Source organism: Onychomys torridus, chromosome 21 (genome assembly GCF_903995425.1).
Source record: "Onychomys torridus chromosome 21, mOncTor1.1, whole genome shotgun sequence".
In the NCBI taxonomy this organism is placed as follows: domain Eukaryota; kingdom Metazoa; phylum Chordata; class Mammalia; order Rodentia; family Cricetidae; genus Onychomys; species Onychomys torridus.
The window spans coordinates 24205123-24227775 of record NC_050463.1 but is presented as its reverse complement, the minus strand read 5'-3'; the positions used below and the strand labels follow the sequence as shown (position 1 = coordinate 24227775).

The 22653-nt window shown below is 39.9% G+C and overlaps 1 protein-coding gene and 1 pseudogene across 4 annotated transcripts in view; one reads left to right on the top strand and one right to left on the bottom strand.

The window, feature by feature from the left end:
- The window catches only part of Atl2 (atlastin GTPase 2), a 48526-nt gene that overhangs the window by 12404 nt on the left and 13469 nt on the right, over window positions 1-22653 (bottom strand). For all 4 annotated transcript variants that reach the window (XM_036170559.1, XM_036170560.1, XM_036170561.1 and 1 more), the window contains 5 exons: window positions 15367-15611; window positions 4794-4928; window positions 4442-4546; window positions 1253-1303; window positions 909-965 (listed from right to left, as the gene is read on the bottom strand). In XM_036170559.1, coding sequence (XP_036026452.1) covers window positions 909-965; window positions 1253-1303; window positions 4442-4546; window positions 4794-4928; window positions 15367-15611 — 593 coding nt within the window. The remainder of the gene's footprint in view (window positions 1-908; window positions 966-1252; window positions 1304-4441; window positions 4547-4793; window positions 4929-15366; window positions 15612-22653) is intronic.
- On the top strand, window positions 9492-9935 carry LOC118571536 (annotated as a pseudogene).

Here is a 22653-nt window from a genome sequence, read left to right as displayed (position 1 = left end):
GAGACCATTTTCACAAATGTTTTATCCATACAAAGTTTAATTTCTTCACACTAACAATTTGACCCAGACAATTACTTGTACAATGCTGCCCTTTGCATAATAGTAAAGTAATTCTGGCCTCTACATTACAAGCCAGTAGCATTAACCTCCCCTCAAAGCTGTGACAGGCAAAAATATTCCCAGACACTGGCAAAAGTCTCCTAGGTGGATAAATTATTCTAGATTTGAAAAACTGATATAACCCAAATATATTTGTATATTTCACCAATATGTACAAAAGGAAGCCATGATCTGTCCAATAGTTTCATAAAAGTGATTGCCTAAAACAGAAGTGCCACATAAAAATGAGGCAAAATTCGTGTAAATCCACTAATATTATGATCACTATCAAAGCCGCCACCACACAGGAAGAACTCCACACACCTGCAGGCAAACACAGTTATCCTGCTCTCTGCTCACTGCCGTCAACAGTATGGAGATCAGCTGCAAGCTGGCACTTCAAAAATAACCACCCAAACTTTTCCATGTGATACAAAGACTAGCAGAGAGACGGACTTCAATTTGGAATACGTCACAGAAAGGAAACCTCTAACACTTTCTAATAGTTCATCAGGAATAAAACAAATCTCACATACTGTCTTAATTTCTCTACTGTCTTAATTTCTCTACTGCCTTAAGTTCTGGAGTTAAATGACATCCAACTAGGAGGTGTATCCTCCCCCAAGTAAAGTACTGCAAACTAATCTAGTCGTTCTTCATTTCCTATCCTGTTGGGCTTCAACTACTACTAAGCTGATGATGACATGCCAATAGTTTGTTTTAATTCTGGTGCAAAATGAGTTTGTAATGTCCTTGGGGCTTGAAGCTTCTCACCAGTACGTTTTTAAAGTGCTAGAACACGTCCTTACCTGAAATGGCTTCTGGTAGATTTCTTCCATTGCAAGTCTTCCATACTCTGTAAATAACTATCAAACCAAGTTATTTAAAATAATGCTGCCAGAGAGCCTGAAAGAAGTCATTTCTAACATTGTTTATATCAGACTAGTAGATGTCAGCATCTTTATTCTTATCTGAAAGTCAGGCATCTTATTGGCCAATGAATCAAGTCTATCAGAAATGTCCTCTAGTCAAGCAATCAACCATTTCTTTAAAGCCATACAAAATTCAAAAATATTATAGACTTCTAAACATGAATTTACAGTAAAGAAAGAATTAAGTTTTAATACTTTGGCATATATTCTCTAAGACATACTTGTAAGTGTTGAAGATCATCTTCTTGAATATTCTGGGATAAATTATATACCTGTTAAAACAAAACGTATTCTGTTTTTATCAATGTTTTAATGAGTATAAAATCCCTTATAATTAAGAAGGTTATTTTAGACCCCAGCACAAATTAATCACTTAGCCACTATTTAAAGCAGTGGTATATCTAAAGCATTTCTTTTTAAGATAAATTAAGATTAATTTCTTTTTAAGTAAATTTGTAAGTGTAGACATACTCTTGGGGGGGGGTAAAGACTCATTGTCTAAGTTGGTAAATGTGAGGGGCAAAAGTTTTAGAAAAATGTATTTCTTCTTGGTAAAGAATAAATACTCATTCAGTAGGTTCTGGGTTTTTTGGTTGTTTGGTTCTGTTTTGGGTTTTTAAAAAGGATTTCCCTACTTAGCCCAGACTGACCTCAAACTTTTAATAATTCTCCTGTGCCTGCCTCCTATCTGCTAAGATTTCAGCGTGCTGCAGTTTTATTGGCATGCATCCTCACACATGGCATGGTCTCTTCTTACTTGAATTGATGAGCCTAAGCAACATGAAATTTTCACCACGCCACAGAAACTAGTAAAAGCAGCAGGAGGTGGCACTACTGCCCTTTTTGGAACGTTTTGGAGGCTTTCCAAGACAGAGCAGAATGGACAGTGGCTGCTCTCCGTTCTCAGGATACACTGGAGAGGGGCATTAGGTCAGTCCTTTCTGACAGACAGACGTTAGAACCAGGGCTGGCACTGTAGTGACACCTGCAGACACAAGCTCTGAGGTAGAACTCAGCATCAGTAAATGCAGTCACTCCAGGGAGAACAATTTGTTCTGACAACCAATAGGTGATAATCTAGGTAAACTTGAGAGGTCGAGAGTGAACACCAAATGCGGATGCTTAGTCACTGGTTAATCCCAGAGCAAGGTATCTAGAATATACAGAGCTAACAACATAACCAATTTATTCTTATCCATGTGGGCCTAAACTTTCAGAACACAAGTGTAGATCCTTTTCAATAAGGAGTAGACTGTAAGAACAAAGAGAGATTGGCACGGTTATCTATTTTAACTCACTGGGTCTTAGTATACTGCCTTGTACTCAATAAGTCCTAAGAATCTGTTGAAAAAGTAAACACGACCAACTGTCATCCATTTCCCAGCCCCCCCCCCCAAAAAAAGTATTTTCACCTCTTGCTATGTAGCCCAGGATGGCTCCTAACTAGCTCTTGTTACATAGTTCAAGAGCTCCTAACTCAGCTCCCCAAGTGCCAAGGTTAGAGAAGTGAACCACCATGCCTGGAAGCCACAACTTAAGGAAGAAAACCACCTTCCAAGGGACTACAGCAGAGGGAGAGTGTTTGCTGGCATACGTGACACCACAAATTCAATCCCCATTACTATCCCCCACCTCACAGAAGAAGTGTATGTGTGTGTGTGTGCACATACACACACATAAAATTTATTATTATTATTATTATTATTATTATTATTATTATTATTATTATTATATGCATCCTCTCCTTTAGATCTCATCTCTTATAATACACAACAACTGCATAAGAGATAAGCAGGATAAGTAAAATCCTCATTCTATATAGTCAAGAAAATGAGTGGTGTGAGTTATCCAAAACCAAATCTCCTACCATCAAAAAGTTCTAGAAACCAGGGAATAGCAACAAAATTTAGGACAGAGAGCTCCTTCATTATAATGTAAAAAAGGCAAGGCCCCAGCATCACCAACTAAATGTGAAATACAACTAGAAAAAGATAGCTTCGGCTGCCTCTCAGGATCTACTGTCATGCTATTTTGCAGAGAAAAAAGAACAAAAACGAAGGGCTTCTGAGGGTTGTCAGGAGTATGGCGGCTTAGTAAGTGGTGACAGATCCTTAGCTCTAACAGGAACTAGGCTGAAAAGAACCCCTCTTTGCATACATAATACCCAGCCTTCTTCCCACTCAGGTGCTTTAAGTTATGGAAGAAGGGGACGGGGATCAGACTGCTATGTTTCAGACATTACTAAAATCACCAAGTTCTAGGACGCTGTGACAGTGCTGGCTATGAACTACCACATGAAGGGCAACTTACTGTACTCAGACAGCCTTCCTCATAGATACTAACCCCAGCAGGATTTGAGACCATACTCCAATCATTCATTTCTGAGCCAGGGAGTTACCAATCACAAATGACTCAAAAAGGAAAATCTGATACATGTCACTTAGCACTCTAATTATACAGAGGTCACCTAGCTGAACAGGGGGGACTTGGGAGAACAAGTACAATTAGAGTGAGTGATACACATGGGACAGTATCCCCTTCTAAACCAAAGCAGTGCTGTCAATTTCTAACTATCATTTGAATTTCTAAATTCAATATTAATTCTTGCTGGGCAGTGGTGTGTGCACCTTTAATCCCAGCACTCAGGAGGCAGAGGCAGGAATATCTCTGAGTTCAAGGCCAGCCTGGTCTACAAAGTGAGTTCCAGGATAGCCAGGGCTACACAGAGAAACCCTGTCTCGAAAAACCTAAATAAATAAATAAGCTCGGACCAGACAGAATCCCAGCAGAGAGGGGGGCAGGCAGCAAGTTCCACCTCTAGCTGAAGGGCTCCTGACATCGCAGCTCCTGGAAGAAGAGTCAGTTCTCATTAAGGGTGTGGCCTCCGACAGGTTTGCCAAGCTGCAGTAGATGGACACATACCCAAAGTATCAGCAGCACAAATTGGACGGAATGATTTGTTGACTTTTTAAAAATGAAGATGCAGTTGGTAGGGAGGTGGGGATGATCTGGGAAGAGTTGGGAGAAGGGAGTAAATATGATCACTGAATTCTCAAAGAGCTAATAAAAAACTGGTTCTATAATGATAAAAAATAAAGCAAAATGGGTTGGGGATTCAGCTCAGTGGTAGAGCGCTTGCCTAGCAAGTGCAAGGCCCTGGATTCGGTCCTCAGCTTGGGGGCGGGGGGGCAAAAAATAAATAAATAAAGCGAAGGTGACTCATTTCACCTTTTTGTGAAGTATTTAACTTTACACCAAGAGCCAGAAAAGCACCCAGAGAAATGTGAGTAACTAATAAGAAGCACAACTTGCTCTCTCTAGCCTCCGATCCATTTTTCCTCAGTCAAAAGCATTTGCAGAGGTTGCACAGAGGTAGGATTGGATGAACTGATCACAGCACACGCCCTCACCTGGACAGAGCTGGTCATAGTGCTCAGAGCAAACACTGTGGCACAGTCTTTAATGGTTGACTGGCTATCAAAGGCACCCTGGGTATCCATCAGCAGCACAGCCACCTAGGAATGTGTAAGTTTAAAATACTTAGTAAAATGGTCACCAAAAATGCCTGCAAAAATCATAATTAAGTGATAAAGTTCAAAAAAGTAATTAAATCAAGAAAGGTATTTATACATTATACATTTTAACACCCTAGTCATTAAACCACCTGACATTAATAGGTGCTTTGTTGTTTTAAATTTTAATACCAGAAAATTGCTCATAAAAAAATACAGGAGGAAACAGAAGGTATAAACAGAATTTTACTTTCGTTCCATTAGGTCTGTCGATCACAAAGACTTCATTCCAGACTTGTATGCCTGTGGTCTCTCTTTCACAACCACCTCGCCATGTGAAGCCAGTCAGTGGTTCATTGTTTCCACCAATCCAACTTTGAGAGTCCTGTTAAAATCAAGGATAAATATAAAATAAACATACCCAAATTAGGAACTGTAAAACTTTTCGATCACCCATTCCACATTTTACAGAGGAGGAGTCTATGTCCAAAGAGATAAACACCCCCGTCTGGCATCATGCAAACAGTCCAGTCCTGTGCGGAGCACTGGTCTCCTCCAATCAGCCTTGTCAAACTGTCTGAGCTTCCGCTCTTGACTTCTAGGTGCGTGGGAGTACACACACCCACTCTTGCTCTTTGGGGAAGCTCTTCTATGTTTGAAGATCATAAAACCAGCTATTTTAATATCTTTTACAAAACAGTAAAACCAAGTTCCAGACAGCAGGACTGTCAGAACAGTAGCCCTCTCCTAGAATAGTATATTCAAAACACTTCACATTGCTGGGACTGTAAAAATAACCAAGACTTGTTTGGAACCTGACTCTAGCAATCTGGTTTAGGGGGAAAGCCTTTTTACAAAACAAGCAGACATCTGGACCCAAATAAATTGTCCTCCCTACGAGATGTGCTAAATGGGCATACACAAATTTCTTTTGTTTTATTTAAACTATTTTTCTCATACACTATATTGTGATCATGGTTTCTCTTCCCCAATCTCCTCCCAGATCCTCTCCACCTCCCACCCATCCAACTCCATGCCTTCTTTCTCTCTTTAGAAAACCAACAGGCACCGGGCAGTGGTGGTATACGCCTTTAATCCCAGCACTCGGGAGGCAGAGCCAGGTGGATCTCTGTGAGTTCGAGGCCAGCCTGGTCTACAGAGTGAGATCCAGGACAAGCACCAAAACTACACAGAGAAACCATGTCATGAAAAAACCAAAAAGAAAACAAGCAGGCAAATACAAACTTTAATTGTAAAAAGAAGAAAAAGAAAACTACAGGAAAACACCAGAAATGACATTTTGTGTGCATGAAAAATATAATTGAGTCTTTATCTATTATATACCTAAATATTAGTGGTAAAAGGATATTTATCTTCCTGGCAATTGCTTTAAAACAGTCCAGGAAACAAACAAACATTCATTCATACATACGTACATACATACATACATACATACATACATACATACATACATACATACATCAAACATAAACATACACACACACACACACACACACACACACACACACACACACACACAGGCAAAGGAAATAGGTAAAACAAGACCACCAAATGTCTACAGGTACACTGGGGTTTATAATATTATTCTCTTTATGTTGAGGTATGCTTGAGAATTTTTCTGTAATAAAATCTCTGGAGGCTGGAAATTTAGCTTTAAAGGTAGAAAATCTGCCTAATAAGCCTAGAGCCCTAGGTTTGATCCTCATCACTAGTATGGGGGCAGGGATGTGGGTATGTGGGAATGTATGGGTGGGTGATGGGGTGTGTGTAGGTTTTAACTCAAGTCGCAGGGCTACAATGACTATAATTATATAGTATGGAGCCGGAGTATAGTCCAATGAGAGAGCACTTGCCTATATACATAAGGCCTTGCCTAGGTTCAATGTCCACCACCCTAAATAAATATTACAAATACAAAGTTAGTATAACACAATGTAATATGTTGAGAATGGTAAATATGCAATAAAAATGACTAACTCTGCCATATGTTAAGATGTTCACATTTTAAAATCTACATATCCTTTATTTAAAGCATCTCAAAGAAAATTTTGTGTCAGAACTCTTTTTTTTTTTTTCTGAAACAGACTTTCTCTGTGTAGCCTTGGCTGTCCTGGAACTAGTTCTGTACACTAGGCTAGCCTCAAATGCCGAGATTCTCCTGCCTCTGCCTCTCAAGTGCTGCGATTTAAGGTATGCGCCACCACCACCCAGTTCTGAAGTATTTCTAATAAATTTGAATCTCTAATCCAAAACAGATTATAAAATGCAAATTAGGGGTGGAGATATATTTAAGACAAGATCAACGAGGATGTAATTTATGAAAGTACATACAAGGCAGACAAATAAAACACAGCAACACCTAAACATCACATACTGAGAAAACAGCCTTGAACCTGAATCAGTCCTCCGAGTCCACAAAACTCCATTCCCAATAAGCTACCAATGCTATGCATTAGAAATTCTCTTGCATTCATTTATTGTCCTCACTTTTCAACACTTTAACTCAGGTCCTCATTTCTGCTGGTTTCAAGAACACTATACCATACAACTCCATTCACGGTATTTCCTGGACTGGTGTTTCATAAAGCACCCTTCACTGGTGTTAGAAAATCAATGATCTCCCTAGACAAGCATCGGTCTGGCCCCACTCTACAGTTCATAGATTTCAAACTGGACCCTTTGTATCACTTTTTCCGTCACTTATTTCCACAAGAAATGTCTCTATCTTCTGAAAAGCTTTCTATGGCTTCCACCCTACCTGTACGGCCACCTGGAGATCTGCCGCCTAAGAACCCATCTTTCATTTTTCCCAATCTCTGCTCCCAACATTCCACAGATCCCAACACAATACACACCCTCCTGTCTCTAACACATCATATGATCAGATAACCCTACATACATACTGCTTAGCTCTATACCTTCTCCTGCCTAGACTCAAAACATGTTTGGGCACTGCGGAGGAATGAAATGCCCTATGTAAGAAACTAGTGTTCATTCCCCTACAATGTCAACGTAAGTATCAAATATGGGATAGATTCTCTTTTCCAACATCTAACCTACAAAGATAAGTTCAAAGACTCTGATCTCAGAGAATCTGGTTTTATTCAATGTGATATCAAGTTTCTCTGTCTCCTAGATGAGAATGTTAAGTTCATGAAAACTCAAGCTCTGCTTCATTCTGCCTGGCTTATAAGGAAGCACTAACAATATTAAAAGAATAAAGATTTTTACTTATAAAATTCAATATGCTTTCTTTGGAATATAGGTATCAGGTATAAAAGGAATGTGATTGTTTTATTCCTAGAAATAAGGACAAAGACAATTAAAAAATACATCTTAAAAGCTGACAAAAATCATATACTTATAACATGCTTGTAAACCCCATCTTCAAAGACACTAAAGTGAATTATTGTCTCACAGAAATTTATCACTATGTATAATCTCTTCTTAGTTCACTCTGGCAAATACTTTTAAAATGTTAATTATCTAGTAAAAAAGATAAAGAAGGGGTTGGGGATTTAGCTCAGTGGTAGAGCACTTGCCTAGCAAGCGCATGGCCCTGGGTTCGGCCCTCAGCTCTGACAAAAAAAAAAAAGATAAAGAAAAGTAAATCAGGAATCCTAGATAACCAAATTCTCAAACACATAAAATATATTATTTCTCTAACATACTGAACACAGAAGGCTTTCAAAAAATAGTTATAAATTCAGTCAACAAATATTTACTGATCTTCTACCAAATTCTGAACAGTGTTATAAATCTAGAGTTCCCCAAATGAACAAAAACATTCTTGCCCTTAAAGACATTCTAGTGGGTTCTAGAATCTATCTTGTTTTTAAACAGACCTTATTTCATCCCAGAACTTAAAAGCAAACCTAGGAATTCAAAAAGAACTAATCTGATACCATGTGCTACTGTAGAGACAAAACATCTCAAAACTCATTTCATGATAGTGAGGCTGGAATCTAAAAGCCATAACTCATCACACTCGGCAGTGAAAGAGACAAGGGGGTCGGAAGAGGGAGGGAGAGAGGAGATGCTCCCTCACTACAAGGCATTTCCCACAGAAATAACCACAAGCAAAAATCTTTATATAAAGCCAACATTAGCAGACAGAACATGTGTGCACACCACTTTATTCACCTACTGCAGTTTAGTATTTCCCAGTGACTATGTGAGAACATGAAGTCCTGGAAGAAATTATAAACATTTCCAACAGTTTGAAACTATTTGTTACCCATGCATCCAACTGTCTCATGTCCAAGTACTCTATTCTGGGGCTGGACAAATAGAAATTATGAATGACTCAGGTCACAAATTCAAGACAATTCTGATGACCTAATTACACTGTAAAGAGGAACTCAGGTCAGTCTGTTTTTAAAGGCTCATCATGAAGAGTACCTGTGACCATGAAGACACTCAACATTGTATGATTCCCACTTCTAAGAGGTGCACAGGGTAGTCAAAAGAAGAAAGAAGAATGCGGGGCTGCAGAGATGGCTCAGAGGTTAAGAGTACTGGCTGCTCTTCCAGAGGTCCTGAGTTCAATTCCCAGCACCCACATGGTGGCTCACAACCATCTGTAATGGGATCTGGCGCCCTCTTCTGGCCTGCAGGCATGCATGCAAGTAAAGCACTCATCTACATAAATACACAAATAAATACATCCTGAGAAAGAAAAGAATGCTGGCTTCCAGAGCCTACAGGAGGGAAAGTGGGTTAGTACCTTCAAGCTTCTAAGCTGCAGACCAGAAAGAAGATGGCCACTCCAGTCACAATGTGACTGAACCTCGTACCACTTGAAAGTGGAAAGACAATAAATTTTATTCTATGGCTATCGCTTTAAAAAAAGAAAGAAAAGAAAAGTGTCCCAGCAGGCATTTTGCAGTTAGTAGTTTTACTGACTCCGAGAGTGTGAACACCTAGGATGCCGTGTGGAAGCAGAAGCCGCTCTTCCCGGGTGGCCCCTCTGGCCAGCCGGGCCCCTTAGATGAGGGTTGCTCCCAGACCAGCACCTGCAGCTCATCCTCCAGCAGCAGCTGCACCATCTGCAGTTGGCTCACCTGCTTCTGCACCCAGGCAGCCAGGCCTGATGGCCCAGATGGCCATCACTACAGCGGATATGGCTGTGGGCTCTGCAGTGGAGCACACCCTGGGTCATGCCATCACAGGGGCTTCAGTGGAGGTGGTAATGCTGAGCCGGTAAGGCCTGACATCACTTACCATCACTTACCAGGAGCCCCAGGGAACCCAGCAGTCTCTTGAGATCAAACAGTTTCTGGAGTGTGCCCAGAACCAGAGTGATGTTAAGCTCTACAAGGGCTTCAACGAGGTGTTGCAGCAGTGCAGAACTGCAAGTGGTTTGATCTAATCAAGAGGTTGAAACTCAAGAAATCGAGATGGGCTCTACATAACTGACAGTGCAAGTGTGGACCCTGACTAAACCTTCTTTCTAATAGCTCCATTGCTTGAGAATAGCTATTAAAGAGTTCTAATTGTGCCAGGCGGTGGTGGCGCACACCTTTAATCCCAGCACAAGGGGGGCAGAGCCAGGTGGAGCTTTTTGAGTTTGAGGCCAGCCTGGGATACAGAGTAAGATCCAGGACAGGCGCCAAAACTACACAGAGAAACCCCGTCTCGAAAAATCAAAAGAGTTCTAATTGTGTAGATATTCACTGAGGCTTCTAGTATTAGGACTGGGCAAGTGATGGCCTCCTTGAACCAACTGTGTTGTTTTTTGTGAGCTAATGAAAATAAAGTTGTTTTCTTCTGAAAAAAAGAAAGTGTCCCAAGGTCTGCTTGTGGTGATATTTTCTTTGTGCACTCCAATAAAGTTTATCTGAGGATCAGAGGAAAAAGCCAGCCACTGTAGTAAACATAGAGGTCAGACAATGGTAGCACTCTCTGTGAGTTCAAGGCCACACTGGGAACAGAGCCAGGTGTGGTGGTACATACCTTTAATCCCAGCACTAACCATAGAGGTCTGGAGGTCTGTACAGACAGACAGGAAGTGATGTAGCTGGGCAGAGAGAGGAAATGAAATGGCAGAACAGAAAGGCATATAGGCGTGGGTGTGCAGGAAGTAGTTCTCTTTGGAGACTGAGGCGTTGGTGAGGTGAAGTTGTCTGTGGTTTGTCCTATTTCCCTGATCTCTTGGTTTTTCACCCCAATATCTGGTTTTGGGTTTTTTACTAATAAGACTGTTTAGCAATTCGTCTTACAGCTGCTAGAATGAAAAGGAGACAGAGCCCCAGTTACTGAGTTGATGTCTGACATAGGCATTTGACTTCCATCTTACAATGGACTTTGAGTTTCAGCCTCATTTGTAAAAGCTGAAGTCTTTAAGTCCTTCCAAAAACAAAAAATAAAACAAAACAAAAACAAAAAAACAGTCAAATTCCAAAATTATGACTTTTTTCCTTGGATAAAAAAAACTGAGTTCACAAGCAAAATATCACCCCAAACCTAAGAGGCCAATAACTGCCCCCAGATGAGTTCCCAGCAAAAGCAGAACTAGACTGACTTAAGCCTAGAGGTAGACCCTATACTTGTAGGCTTTGCTCACAGAACTCCAAGTTCTCAAGGTACAGTTGAAAGAAAACAGAAATTTTTAAATTAAATTCACTAGGGGGAAATAATTGTTTTCAATTACATACACCCAGAACAGTCCTTGTGACAGAGACCTGTCCTTCTGGGCAAACTAACCCACCAGAGATGTGTGTGTATGTGGAATGGGAAGGCACATTAGGCAACTTCAGCCCCCTTTACCGTCCTGTCCAGGGTAAGCAGTGGAGGTGGAAATAAGAAGTGAAGGACCCAGCACCAGAATCCCAGCACTTCAGAGACTGGAGTAAAAGAATCAGTGAACATTCAAGACTAGGCTGGGGTATAGAGCAAGACCATATCTCAAAAAATTAAAAATATATTAAATGAAAAAAAATAGTGAAGATCATAGCCAGTCACCATTCTCATCATTTCAAAAGGTACAGAAAAGGCCTTTGACAAAAGCCTCATCCCCCCTTCATGATAAGAGTCTCAAAGAACCTAAAATAGAAAAACTCCAGTACAGTAAAGCCCACATAAAACAAACCTGGATCCAATATTATACTAAATAAATTAGGAAAACTCAAAGCATTTCCTCTAAAATCAAAACTAGACAAGTTTGAGATCTCATCTTTGCTTGGGAAGCACACACACCTTTAATCCCAGGAAGTAGTAATATGGCAGGGCAGAGAACGGTATAAAAACAGGAACTCTCTCCTTTAGGCTGAGGATTTCGTAGAGGTCAGAACTAGTGGCCAGCTGTTGTGCTTCTCTGATCTTTCAGCTTTCACCCCAATATCTGGCCCTGGGCTTTTTATTAAAGACCATCTAAGATTCGAAAACAGAATACCTTCAGCAAAGTGGCCTGATGCAAACCGACATAAGCAGCTTTTCACACAACGACAAATATGCTAAGAAGCAATCAGGGAGACAACAGCTTCAAAACAACAAAACACTGAAGAATAAATCTAACCGAAGAAGTAAACTAACTCCGCAATAAAAACTTTTCAACACTGAAGTAAGAAGCTGAAGATGACACTGGAGACAGGCAGATCCTGCTCAGAGATTAGCATAAAACAGCGAAATTCAATATAATCATCATAAAACTTCTAAGGATAGGAAAGAACACCAAGGACAGACAACCGGGATTGTGTGAAATTAAAAACCTTCAGAACCAGAGGAAATGGCAAAAAGAAAACACACTCTATACACAAAAAAGTGGAGTTTTAGGGAAACCCAAGACAATGGAAGAGGGGTGAAAATTAAAACACATGGCCCCACAGCTAGAGAGCATTAACAGAGGCCTTCTTCTAGCTAGATTAACAAAAACTTCACACGAAAACCCTAAATCTCTGAAATTTCACACCTGGCTTTCAGACATCCAGAATTAAAATACTACATGACACAGGTACTATAATTTTTTTATATTACTCAAAAAGGCAGTACATACATTCTGAAGCTTAAGGTGAAAAAGTATTGCAAATGCTAGAGTGAAAGACTATTTTCCAGCAATTCATGAATTCCAATCACAAGAGCCCCATTTAAACACTCTACTAAGGACATCAAACAATGTCCTGTAAGCTCCTCTATCTCATCCACTCCTAACTTCTGTAGCTTCTGCAACACCTAACAAAAATTTTTCTAGCTGAAATCACTCACACTAATTTAGGCCCTCTATATAAAAACATTTGGAAAGCTGGAAAGTTAATTCAGGTTACAAAATCAAAATCTCAGAAGGAAGGGAAGAAAATAGCCTAGATAGAGGGGACTTAACAGCAGCATCTAATCTCCTTCGCGTGTATTTGGGGGAGAGAGAAGAGAAACTATCACTAAGATAACCTACTTCATTTTCAAAGATGATTCAACAGACTAAAAATTACTTAGGTCAAAGCAAATCAAATATCCATCAACAGATTAATAAGCAAGTAAACTACATTTTAATCATGTTGTGAAACACCAAGAATGAGTTCTATTACTGCACGCAAAAGTATCAGCGCATCTGACAGTTACAAAGTTACTGGAATAAGGCAACAGTTATCTACAGGATGATTTCATTCACTGGCGTTAAAAACCAGAGAGGAACAGATGGGAAAAGGTTCAGAACAGGAAGTACTTTGGGATGGTGGTCATGAAGGTGTGTGTACAAACATGCATAAAGTTTCATCAAGCTGTGTACACTGTAGATATATGCATCTTTCAGTGTGTAAACCAAGCTTAAATTTGAAGGAAAAATGTATTTATCTAAACTATCAGTAGAAACAGAAATTAAAATTCTACAAAACACAAGAGTATACATACTTTGAAGGGGGAAAAACATCACCTATTTTCCATTACCACCACCAAGCTGTCTGTGGTTGCATGATTTAATTTCCTCTTCTAGAACTCACTACTCATTAAAGTGACTGTCATGTCTTCTTTACCTACATTTCATAGGAAAAGCATGACCCATCGCTAACGTTAGTATGTTATCAACAAAATAAAAAATCAGATCCTGTCAAATGTCTGATTAAAAAATAAAGTGATTCTATCAGGCATTCTATTATATATGAAACCTTCCAACTGGCAGTTAAGAAAGCTATTTCAACTTAGAAGTCACTGAGTAGGTGTGTGTGTCACTTTACTCAGGCCATTCTGTGACTACAGAACCTCCGTTTAGTCCTGTGATTTTGAGCACATAAAATGTAAGAGCCGGGTTGGGGATTCAGCTCAGTGGTAGAGCACTTGCCTAGTAAGTGCAAGGCCCTGGGTTCGATCCTTAGCTCAAAAAAAAAAAAAAAAAAAAAAAAAAAAAGTAAGAGCTATCTCTCACTCTGGACAGTCCCTGATTACCAGAGAGGCAGCAATGTTGCCTGAGGTGAAACTTCGTATTATTTCTAGACAAGTAATCTAAGTGCCCTTCCCCTTCCAACACTCCACTTACTATCTCTGACCTATTTAGAATCAAAGGCACTACTTGAAGTACACAGCTCATAGAGGTATCTATAAATTTAAAAAAAAAAAAGTTAACTTAAGGAATGGGAGAACCTCAAAATACAGAAGATCTTTATCGCCTGGAAATGAACAGATTTTTTTTTAAGTACTATGACATTATTCATGTATTTCATTCTTTCAGAAATAAGCCTTAAGTGGAAAACTTTAAAATATAACAGCTTTCTTAGTTGGCTAAACACATAAAATACTGCTCACTAATGTGAACTACATTCTTGAGACTAAGGACATTGAAGAATGCTGAAGAGATTCCTATGGAAGACTCTATGCACTGCTTCCTGGAAAAACCAAGGAGACTGTTCACCTTCCTTCTCATCAAGACAGAGGACTACCAAGGTAAGCAGTCAGACGGCTGTTTAGACAGTCACATAACTCAGCCAAGTGTGATTTCCAGTGTCCTCATGTAGCTTCTGAATGTCAAAGACCCCATAAAGCAATCCCACCTTAGTGTCCTACTCCAAAATTTCCCAGTACCTTCTTCTTGCTTCCTGTCAAATTCCCTTCCCTCTGCTCAACTTCCAGCCATTAGAAAAGCATTCTGATTAAAGTGACTCAGCATTCCCTCCACTTTTCTTCAGGGTTTAAGTCAAAGGCAGGGAAGGAAAAATAAAAACTCTCATACCATCTAAAAGTGAGAATGTGTAGAGGGAAATGCACCTATCGAAACATATTTTTAGTAGAAACTAGAGAAACATAATCAAAAAAAAAAAAAAGGGCCTTTCCGAAGTGATAGTAAACTAGCTAAAAGCCCCAAACAACTCAAAAGCATTATTAATAAAATAGCAAAACCATGAAAGTAGGGAAGGGTACATCATGGCCTCAGAAGTATAGGAAGGCCTCTGATGAAAACATCAGCCACAAATACGGCAACATCCAAGAAACAGCATAGCATTCTCTTCAAAACAAACCATACAAAAAACTCCAGTGTTGTAGTTTATTTGACTTCCAGGAAGAGATGAGGCTCAGACAACATGGAAGGCTCTCTGAAGAACTGGATTTTATCACTACACGTAACTATGTGAGGAATGCAGACGTATTTTTACAAAGGTCTCTCTCTGTGTCTACTTCATCCACTGCACGTGGACAAAAAGGAAAATGTGTAAGGAAATAGCAAAAGCGGGGTGCACGATACCTCAGTGGTCTTTCAGGGTATATTCAGATACTTGGGACACAGCTAGAAATTAAAAATACAACTTTGGCTTCTGTCTTTTTTTTTAAGTTGGTTGGCAATTTCCTGTATTAGTTGGGTCAATTTAAAAGACGCTATTCACCTTGTTATACATATATCTAAGCATAAAGTCCAGGAGAAACGATTTCCCTTTCCGAAAAGCTCCTGCCACAGACACCACGACTATGTTAAGATCCCGTATGTGCTCCTGTAGCAGGATCTGCTCCAAGGCCTCTTCATCAAGCTCAAAGTTATGGTCATCTTCATGAGCAAGAACAATCTGCACGGGGCATGGTTTCTTCATAACCTCATCTGAATTTCCTAGGTCATCATCTTCAAAATCCTCACCTAGAATTTAAAAAGAGAGACGGGTTACTTTAACCCTACATTACCAACTTTTCCTTAAGGACCTCACCTAAAGCAAACTTGAAAATACTCTCTCTGAAGAACATTTGAGAACAGTTATAAAAAAAGGATTTTTCAATCCTTCTAGAATAGGGCAAACACTATCGGTCAGATTTCCCACTTTATCCTCTAGCTCAGTTAAACCCACCGGCCCGCTAACTGAGCAACAGCTCTGTCCAGCACTGCAGGCTGGACTCTGCAAACAGTGTGCTTTGGGAACACTGCAGCTAGGCACAGACACCTCACAGTCCAGCAGCTCTCCCGTAGTCATCACCTAAAATGACTCCACAGCACAAAGATTAAGGCCTGTAGATTTTCATTCTGGAATTGGAAAAGTCAAGTTAGGGTCATGTCCAAATATGACCCAATAATGCTAACAAGTCCCAAATGTTCCAAATAAGACTCACATAATGTCCTTGCCAAGCAAAGCGCGCAGGACTGTTTTAGTGGAGAAAGACAGTCACTAGAAGGTCAGGCAGGTGCACTGTGCACTGGGGCTTTTTCTCAAACGCCACAGCCACAGCGTCTATAAACAACCAGCCCATTCCTTTGGTCACTACCACAAACCACGATAAGGTAACTTTTGCAGAAAATGCTTCATTGAATAATGATGGAAAAAAATAACTACAGAAAATGTAAATGGAAGACAACTGTTCAAAGTTTAGTTTTCTGTTCTTAAAATCACTGAAAGTATCTTAATACCTTTTGATATATTCCTTGCTCAGTTTCTCTACTAACCTCTTGATCCCATGCAGCAATTAGGTTAACAGTGGGGACCTTATCAACATTCCTACATCAAAAATTGTAAGTCACACTCCCTTGAGCCTGTCCACTAAGTGTCAATTTCCACTCTAAGGAGACCTCTGATATCTACTGTGTTCTTTTTTCTCAAGAGAAGGGCCCACCCACTTAGAAGGACATTATTAGTCACAATGAAACAACACATTGTCCACATAAACACCACCCACAGATCGGCACTTCTATCTATATTAAGGACTTTTTATAGGAGGAAACATCCAGCTTATCTGATTTGCTTCCTTGCCAGCCATATCAAAAGGCACCTTTAACACTGTACAGCCAAGTCAACATTATTTCAAAATGTGCTTTGAGTGGTGATAATGCACTACAGAGAACAAGCGAGTCCAAAGAATGTTTGGAAGTAAAAGTAATCAACATTTAATTAAAGAGGACATTATCATTTCCTTTTTCAATAACATTTGGCTGCGGCTCATTAGGATCTTTGAATTCACAAAAGTTAGCATTGCAGGACAGGTACAGACATTTAAAAAATCCCATGTTAAAAAATCATTAGGAAAGACGAGATAAGTGATAAAACAGTATGCAAAAGTGTGTGATTAAGTTCCCAAGCTTAATCAGAAGTTAACACCAGCAAGAGAAAGGAAAATTCCCATATCAATGTGAGAGCTTCCCTGTGCCTATCTATTCTCATCTATAAATGGCAATCACACCTCTACCTCATACGGTTGTCATCAGTATTAAATGAGTTTAACTAGTGTGGTACACAGTAAGACTATGGGTGTTGCTAAGGTCAACGTAGTTTAAAATAGTCCCACAGGAACTTTTACTTTGAAATGCCAAATACTACTGGGACTCTCACCCCACCAGTGGCTACCCATAGCCTAACATCACCGCATACTTATTGCTAAGGCACAAATCTGGGGCCATCCTTAACATGTGTCCTTTGCCCTGGCCTTGAATCACACTGGTTCTCTCAGTCTTTTATCTCCTTTATATCACATTAGTGTTCACTAACACACTTGCTCCCCTCCCCAAAACTAACCCAACCTCCAAGAGACAACTAAATACATCTCTTCATTAAAATCTGTCTTACAACTGTCCTCACAGCCCATCTCTCTGTCATTTGGTACAACTCCCCTCTGTAAACCAAGCCAGTTCCTTCAGTCCTCACATTGGGAAGGTCTTCCTAGACTCATGATACTCTTCTGCATCGAGTGTCTATCATACACTTCCCTCATGTTAACCTCTAATCAATAAAGGTCATTTTCCAAGAATAAAAAATCCCCTAAGACCCCTTATCACATTTAATGTTCCTATACTCAGTTAATTTTAATTTATCATTTGAATATTATGTAAGTACATATTTACTGTATGTATCCCCTCCTAAACAGCTTAAATACTGATAAAACTCTCACTGCACTTTAATCGAAGAATACATGAAACAATAAAAAAGAAAATTCTTTAGTGTCCTTGCCAGAGCCGCCAGAGTCCTAAGATCAAGCCTCTGCCTCCCCTCTCATCCATCCTACAACAATCCTGTCTGTCTCCAAAGGCCCAGGCCTTCCTGGTGTCCCTTCAGCAAACAGACCTGTTTCCCACCTTAGAATCTTATCCCTCTGTATAGAATGTTCTGGCCTTAGAAATGTACATAGCATCACATCTCCTCCTAAGTGTCAGCTCAACAGTTACCTCCTTAGTGTGGTCTTTCTGGACCACTCACTCATTCCAAATTACAGACTCCTTCCCAGTCCCTTTGAAATAGGCTTTGCCCACATAGTTCTTTTCAGCAGCTAAAATAACATTTTCATGTGTACCTCCTGTCTCTCCCTCCAGGGAATGTGTGCATCACCAATCATCTTGTTGACTAGCTGTCTCTAACACCTAAAGACTACTTAACACCAGATTTGAGACCAGCGAGGTAGCTCAGTGAGTAAAAGCATTTGATGCACAAGCCTGACAATGTGAGTTCAATACCAGGAACCCACAGACACAAGTGCAAGCCAACTTCCCTCAAGTTTTTCAGGCTTCCTCTCTCCTCTCTCTCTCTCATACACACACACACACACACACACACACACACACATACACAATTTTCTAAATGCCAGGTGCTTAATATTTAATAAATTTTATACTTAGTAAAACTTAAATACACTACTATTACTAGGCATCTTATACCTACCCTTACGTATTTCATAAATAAAACCAGCCTGGAGGAAAGCACACTTACTCCAAAATTACAATAAAAATTATTATAGTTCTACCAGCAAAAAACTTTCTATTGTAAATAACCACAAAATGTTAACCTGTACAAATATTAAATTTATAAATAAACTTTCTTTTATTCATTTGTTTTTAACAGTATTTGCTGGAAATACTTTGTGTGCATTTAGTCCAACTTTAGGGGAGGAACAAATCATAGTGAGGAGTGGGTAAATAGCATCATTATCAACCCTTTTTCAATTCAGTATTACTCTAAGATTTTTAAATGGAAACTAAATCCTGTGTATAAAACAGATATTACCATTGTTCTATGCCAAAATGCTGAGAGTAGGAAATATTTCAGTCCACCAGTATTCTCCATGATTGCTCAGTCCTGAGTCAGTTCTCCTCTTCAGCTCCTAAGGGGGACTTTCAAAGTCAAAGTTAAAAAATGTCTACGGATGGCCACCTGATTCTCACTCTCTCTCCACAGCAGAACACTAAATGCACCTAATATCTATTCGCCACAAGACCTACAAAGAGACCTGTCCCGGGTAGAGAAGACATTTCAGTCACTAAAGCATGAGAACCTGCATTTTACTGCCAGAACCTCTGCTAAAAAGCAGGGAGTAGAGAGTGGGTGCTTACGGCAACCACAGCTCTGGGGAGGTGGAGCTGGGCAGATCCCTGAGGTCTACTGAACAGCCAACCCTGCTAAATGGGCAAGCCCCAGGCCAGTGAGAACCCTCTCAAAAGAGAAGGTTGATGACACCTGCAACTGATTCCTGGCACAAGTATACACGTATATGTACACACACAAGCGCACGCACAAACAAACACACACACACAAACACACACACACAAACACACACACACACACCACCACCACCACCACCACCACCACCACCACCACCACCACCACCTGTCTTATTTAAATTAAAAAAGAAAAAAAAACAAAACAAAACATAGTTGACAGAGATTCAGAGCAAGGAAAGGAACAGGCAGAGCAGAGGAATGTTTAGGGCAGTGAAATGATATAATTGTGAATAATTGTGAATACACTCATCACATATTTACAAATTAATTAACATTAAAAAACAGAATATACAGCTCTAAGAATGGGTTCTAATGTGGAATATCCACTTTAGATAATAATACATCAGAGAAGGTTAATGTAATATAAATGAACTACTCTAACACAGGATGATGGTAATGAGGAGGGAGTATTTAGAAACTGTATTTTCTACTCAGTTTTGCTTGAACTTAAAATTACTCTAAGAAACAAAATATAATTTAAAAGATAACTACCTTTTTACTTCTTTACATACTTTATCTTAAGTCTACCAAACACATATATAGTCACCATGGATTCCAATAGCAAAATGTTCAGAGATGACTTCACTCTATCACAACACTATAAGTTTAATTATAAGGCAATAAAAATGCTTCCAATCTGTACTACAATAAAATGCTAATGCTGGCTATATTATACCAACCCAAACCTAAATTACAGAAAGAGAACAGAGTACTTTTTTCAGAGACAATAGAAGTATCCTTTAGATTATTCAAATTTCAAACACAAACTTAAAACAGCATTTATAGGAAGTAAAATTAAGTCTGCTTAGTTCATTTAAAACATTAGTTATCTGACAAAGGCCAGTGCTTTAAAGACTGGTCCTTAGACCTTCACACTTACATTCCATGTTCAAATAAGGATACCACCTATGGATTCAAGAGCTCGTTCTAGCGAATGTTTTTAAAAGCCTTCAAGAGATTATACCACAGTATCCCTATTCCTAGGAACTTGTTATGAAGGAACAAAGGTGTTAACAAATGTGTACAAGTCTGTTTCCTGGTGTTATTTCCAGTAGGGAAAAATTAATACTGAGTATCTCAAAACTGAAAATGGCCAACTTTTAGCCATAACTGGCATACTAGGCATCTTAAAATACATATGAACTATTAAAAATTAAAAATAGTTTTTAAGATCTATTGTTTCTCTCTCTCTCTCTCTCTCTCTCTCTCTCTCTCTCTGTGTGTGTGTGTGTGTGTGTGTGTGTGTGTGTGTGTATGTGTGTTAGTAGTGTGTGGGTATGTGCATGTGAGTACAAGTGTCTTGCAGAGGTCAGAGGGGTTGCATCCCCTGGAGCTGAGTTATTTGGTATTCTGGGACGCATGAAGTAGGTGCTGGGAACTCAACTCAGACCCTCTGCAAGAACAGAGGATTAGCCCTTAACTGCTGAACTTCTCCCCTCCCCTAAGGATGATTTGTAAATCAGCATGAGATTAAGTGAAGAAAAAGCAGATAAAGTGGTAGGAAGCAGCCCCAATTCTTCTTTTGCTTTGGTTGCTTTTGCTCTGCTTTTTTAATGATTATTTTTATTTTCTGTGCATTGGTAAATTTTGCCTGCATGTACGTCTGTATGAAGGTATTGGATCCCCTGGAGGCAGAGCTACAGACAGTTGTGAGCTGCCATGTGGGTACTGGGAATTGAACCCAGGTCCTCTGGAAGAACAGCCAGTGCTCGCTCTCTTAAGCACTGAGCCATCTCTCCAGCCCCTTTGCTCTGCTTTTTCAAGTCTATGTAACTAGGCGCATAAGGAGTTGCCACAAGTAAATAGTGTAGACAGGTGCTCCGCCACAAACGAGCATGTGGCACGAAACAGCAATCCCTGAGAAAGGCACTCATAAAGTGAACACTATGCTCATTTCAATCCCTCAGCTAGGAAGTGAGTAGTTTCCTAACCACACTGTGAAGAAGTGAGCCCAAGCAAATCTGAGTCCACAAACACTAAAGCACCAGGAATCTGTGAGGTGGAGCACTAGAGAAGAAGTGGCCAGCAACCAGAAGCCTTTGGGGAAGGGCAATAAACCTCATCAGTGGGGCTGGAGAGATGGCTCATCGGTTAAGGGCACTGACTGCTCTTCCAGAGGACCTGAGTTCAATTCCCAGCACCCACATGGCAGCTAACAACTGTCTATAACTCCAAGATCTGACACCCTCGCATAGACATATGTGCAGGTAATGTACCAATGCAAATAAAGTAAAAATTTAAAAAAATAAATAAACCTCATCAGCGCAGGAACACGTCACTATATAAGACTCACCTGAGGCCTGTACCAGAAAGCAGGCCCTTTGGAGTTCTAGCTGAGACAGACTGGAAAGATCTTACACATCAAACCTCAGGCTGAAACACCAGTAAAGCCCCAATCAGAGTTAAGAACCTTGTCCTCAAATAAGATCCTATCTAAGACAAGTCCAAACAAAGCCCTAAAAACAAGGACTTGAAGTGATCTGTGAGAGGCAGTTTTGAAATATAGTACGGGGCTGGAGAATCAATTAGTTCGAATGTTTTTCATGAAATAGGACCAAAGTTCAATCCACTGCACCAATGGGAAAGAGGCCCAGAACATGGTGCACACCTGAAATCCTAGCCTGAGGAGTGGGAACCAGGAGGATTCCTGGGGCTTTCTAGCCAGCTGGCTAGTCAATCAGTGAGTTCCAGGTTCACACATGCATGCCCACAAATAACACATACAAAGGAAATTTAGTACAAACAATAAGAAGGATCCTTCTCAGTTTTTTTGAATATACAATCCCAAGGGTAAACCCTAACTTATCAATTCTGGATGGTCATAACAAGTATCAGAGAAGCTAATTTTAATTTGTCACAACAAAAACTGAGTAAAAATCCAGACTCTATAATGCATAATATAATATGATCAGTGAGAGATCCTGTCTCAAAAAATAAGGTGGAGAAGAAATTGAGGAAAAACTCAACATCAACCTTTGGCCTCCAAACATATTTGTGCATACACATACATACCTACACACATACACACCCAGACACATACAAAAGAAATTTAGTGTAAACACAAAATGCTTGCCACACAAGCATCAGGAAGTGAGTCTGGATCTCTGGCACCCACAGAAAATGCCAGGCACACAGCTGCAATCCCAGCAAGATTCCAGCCAGCTAGATGAACTGGTGAACTCCAGGTTCAGTAAGAGACCCTATCTCAAAA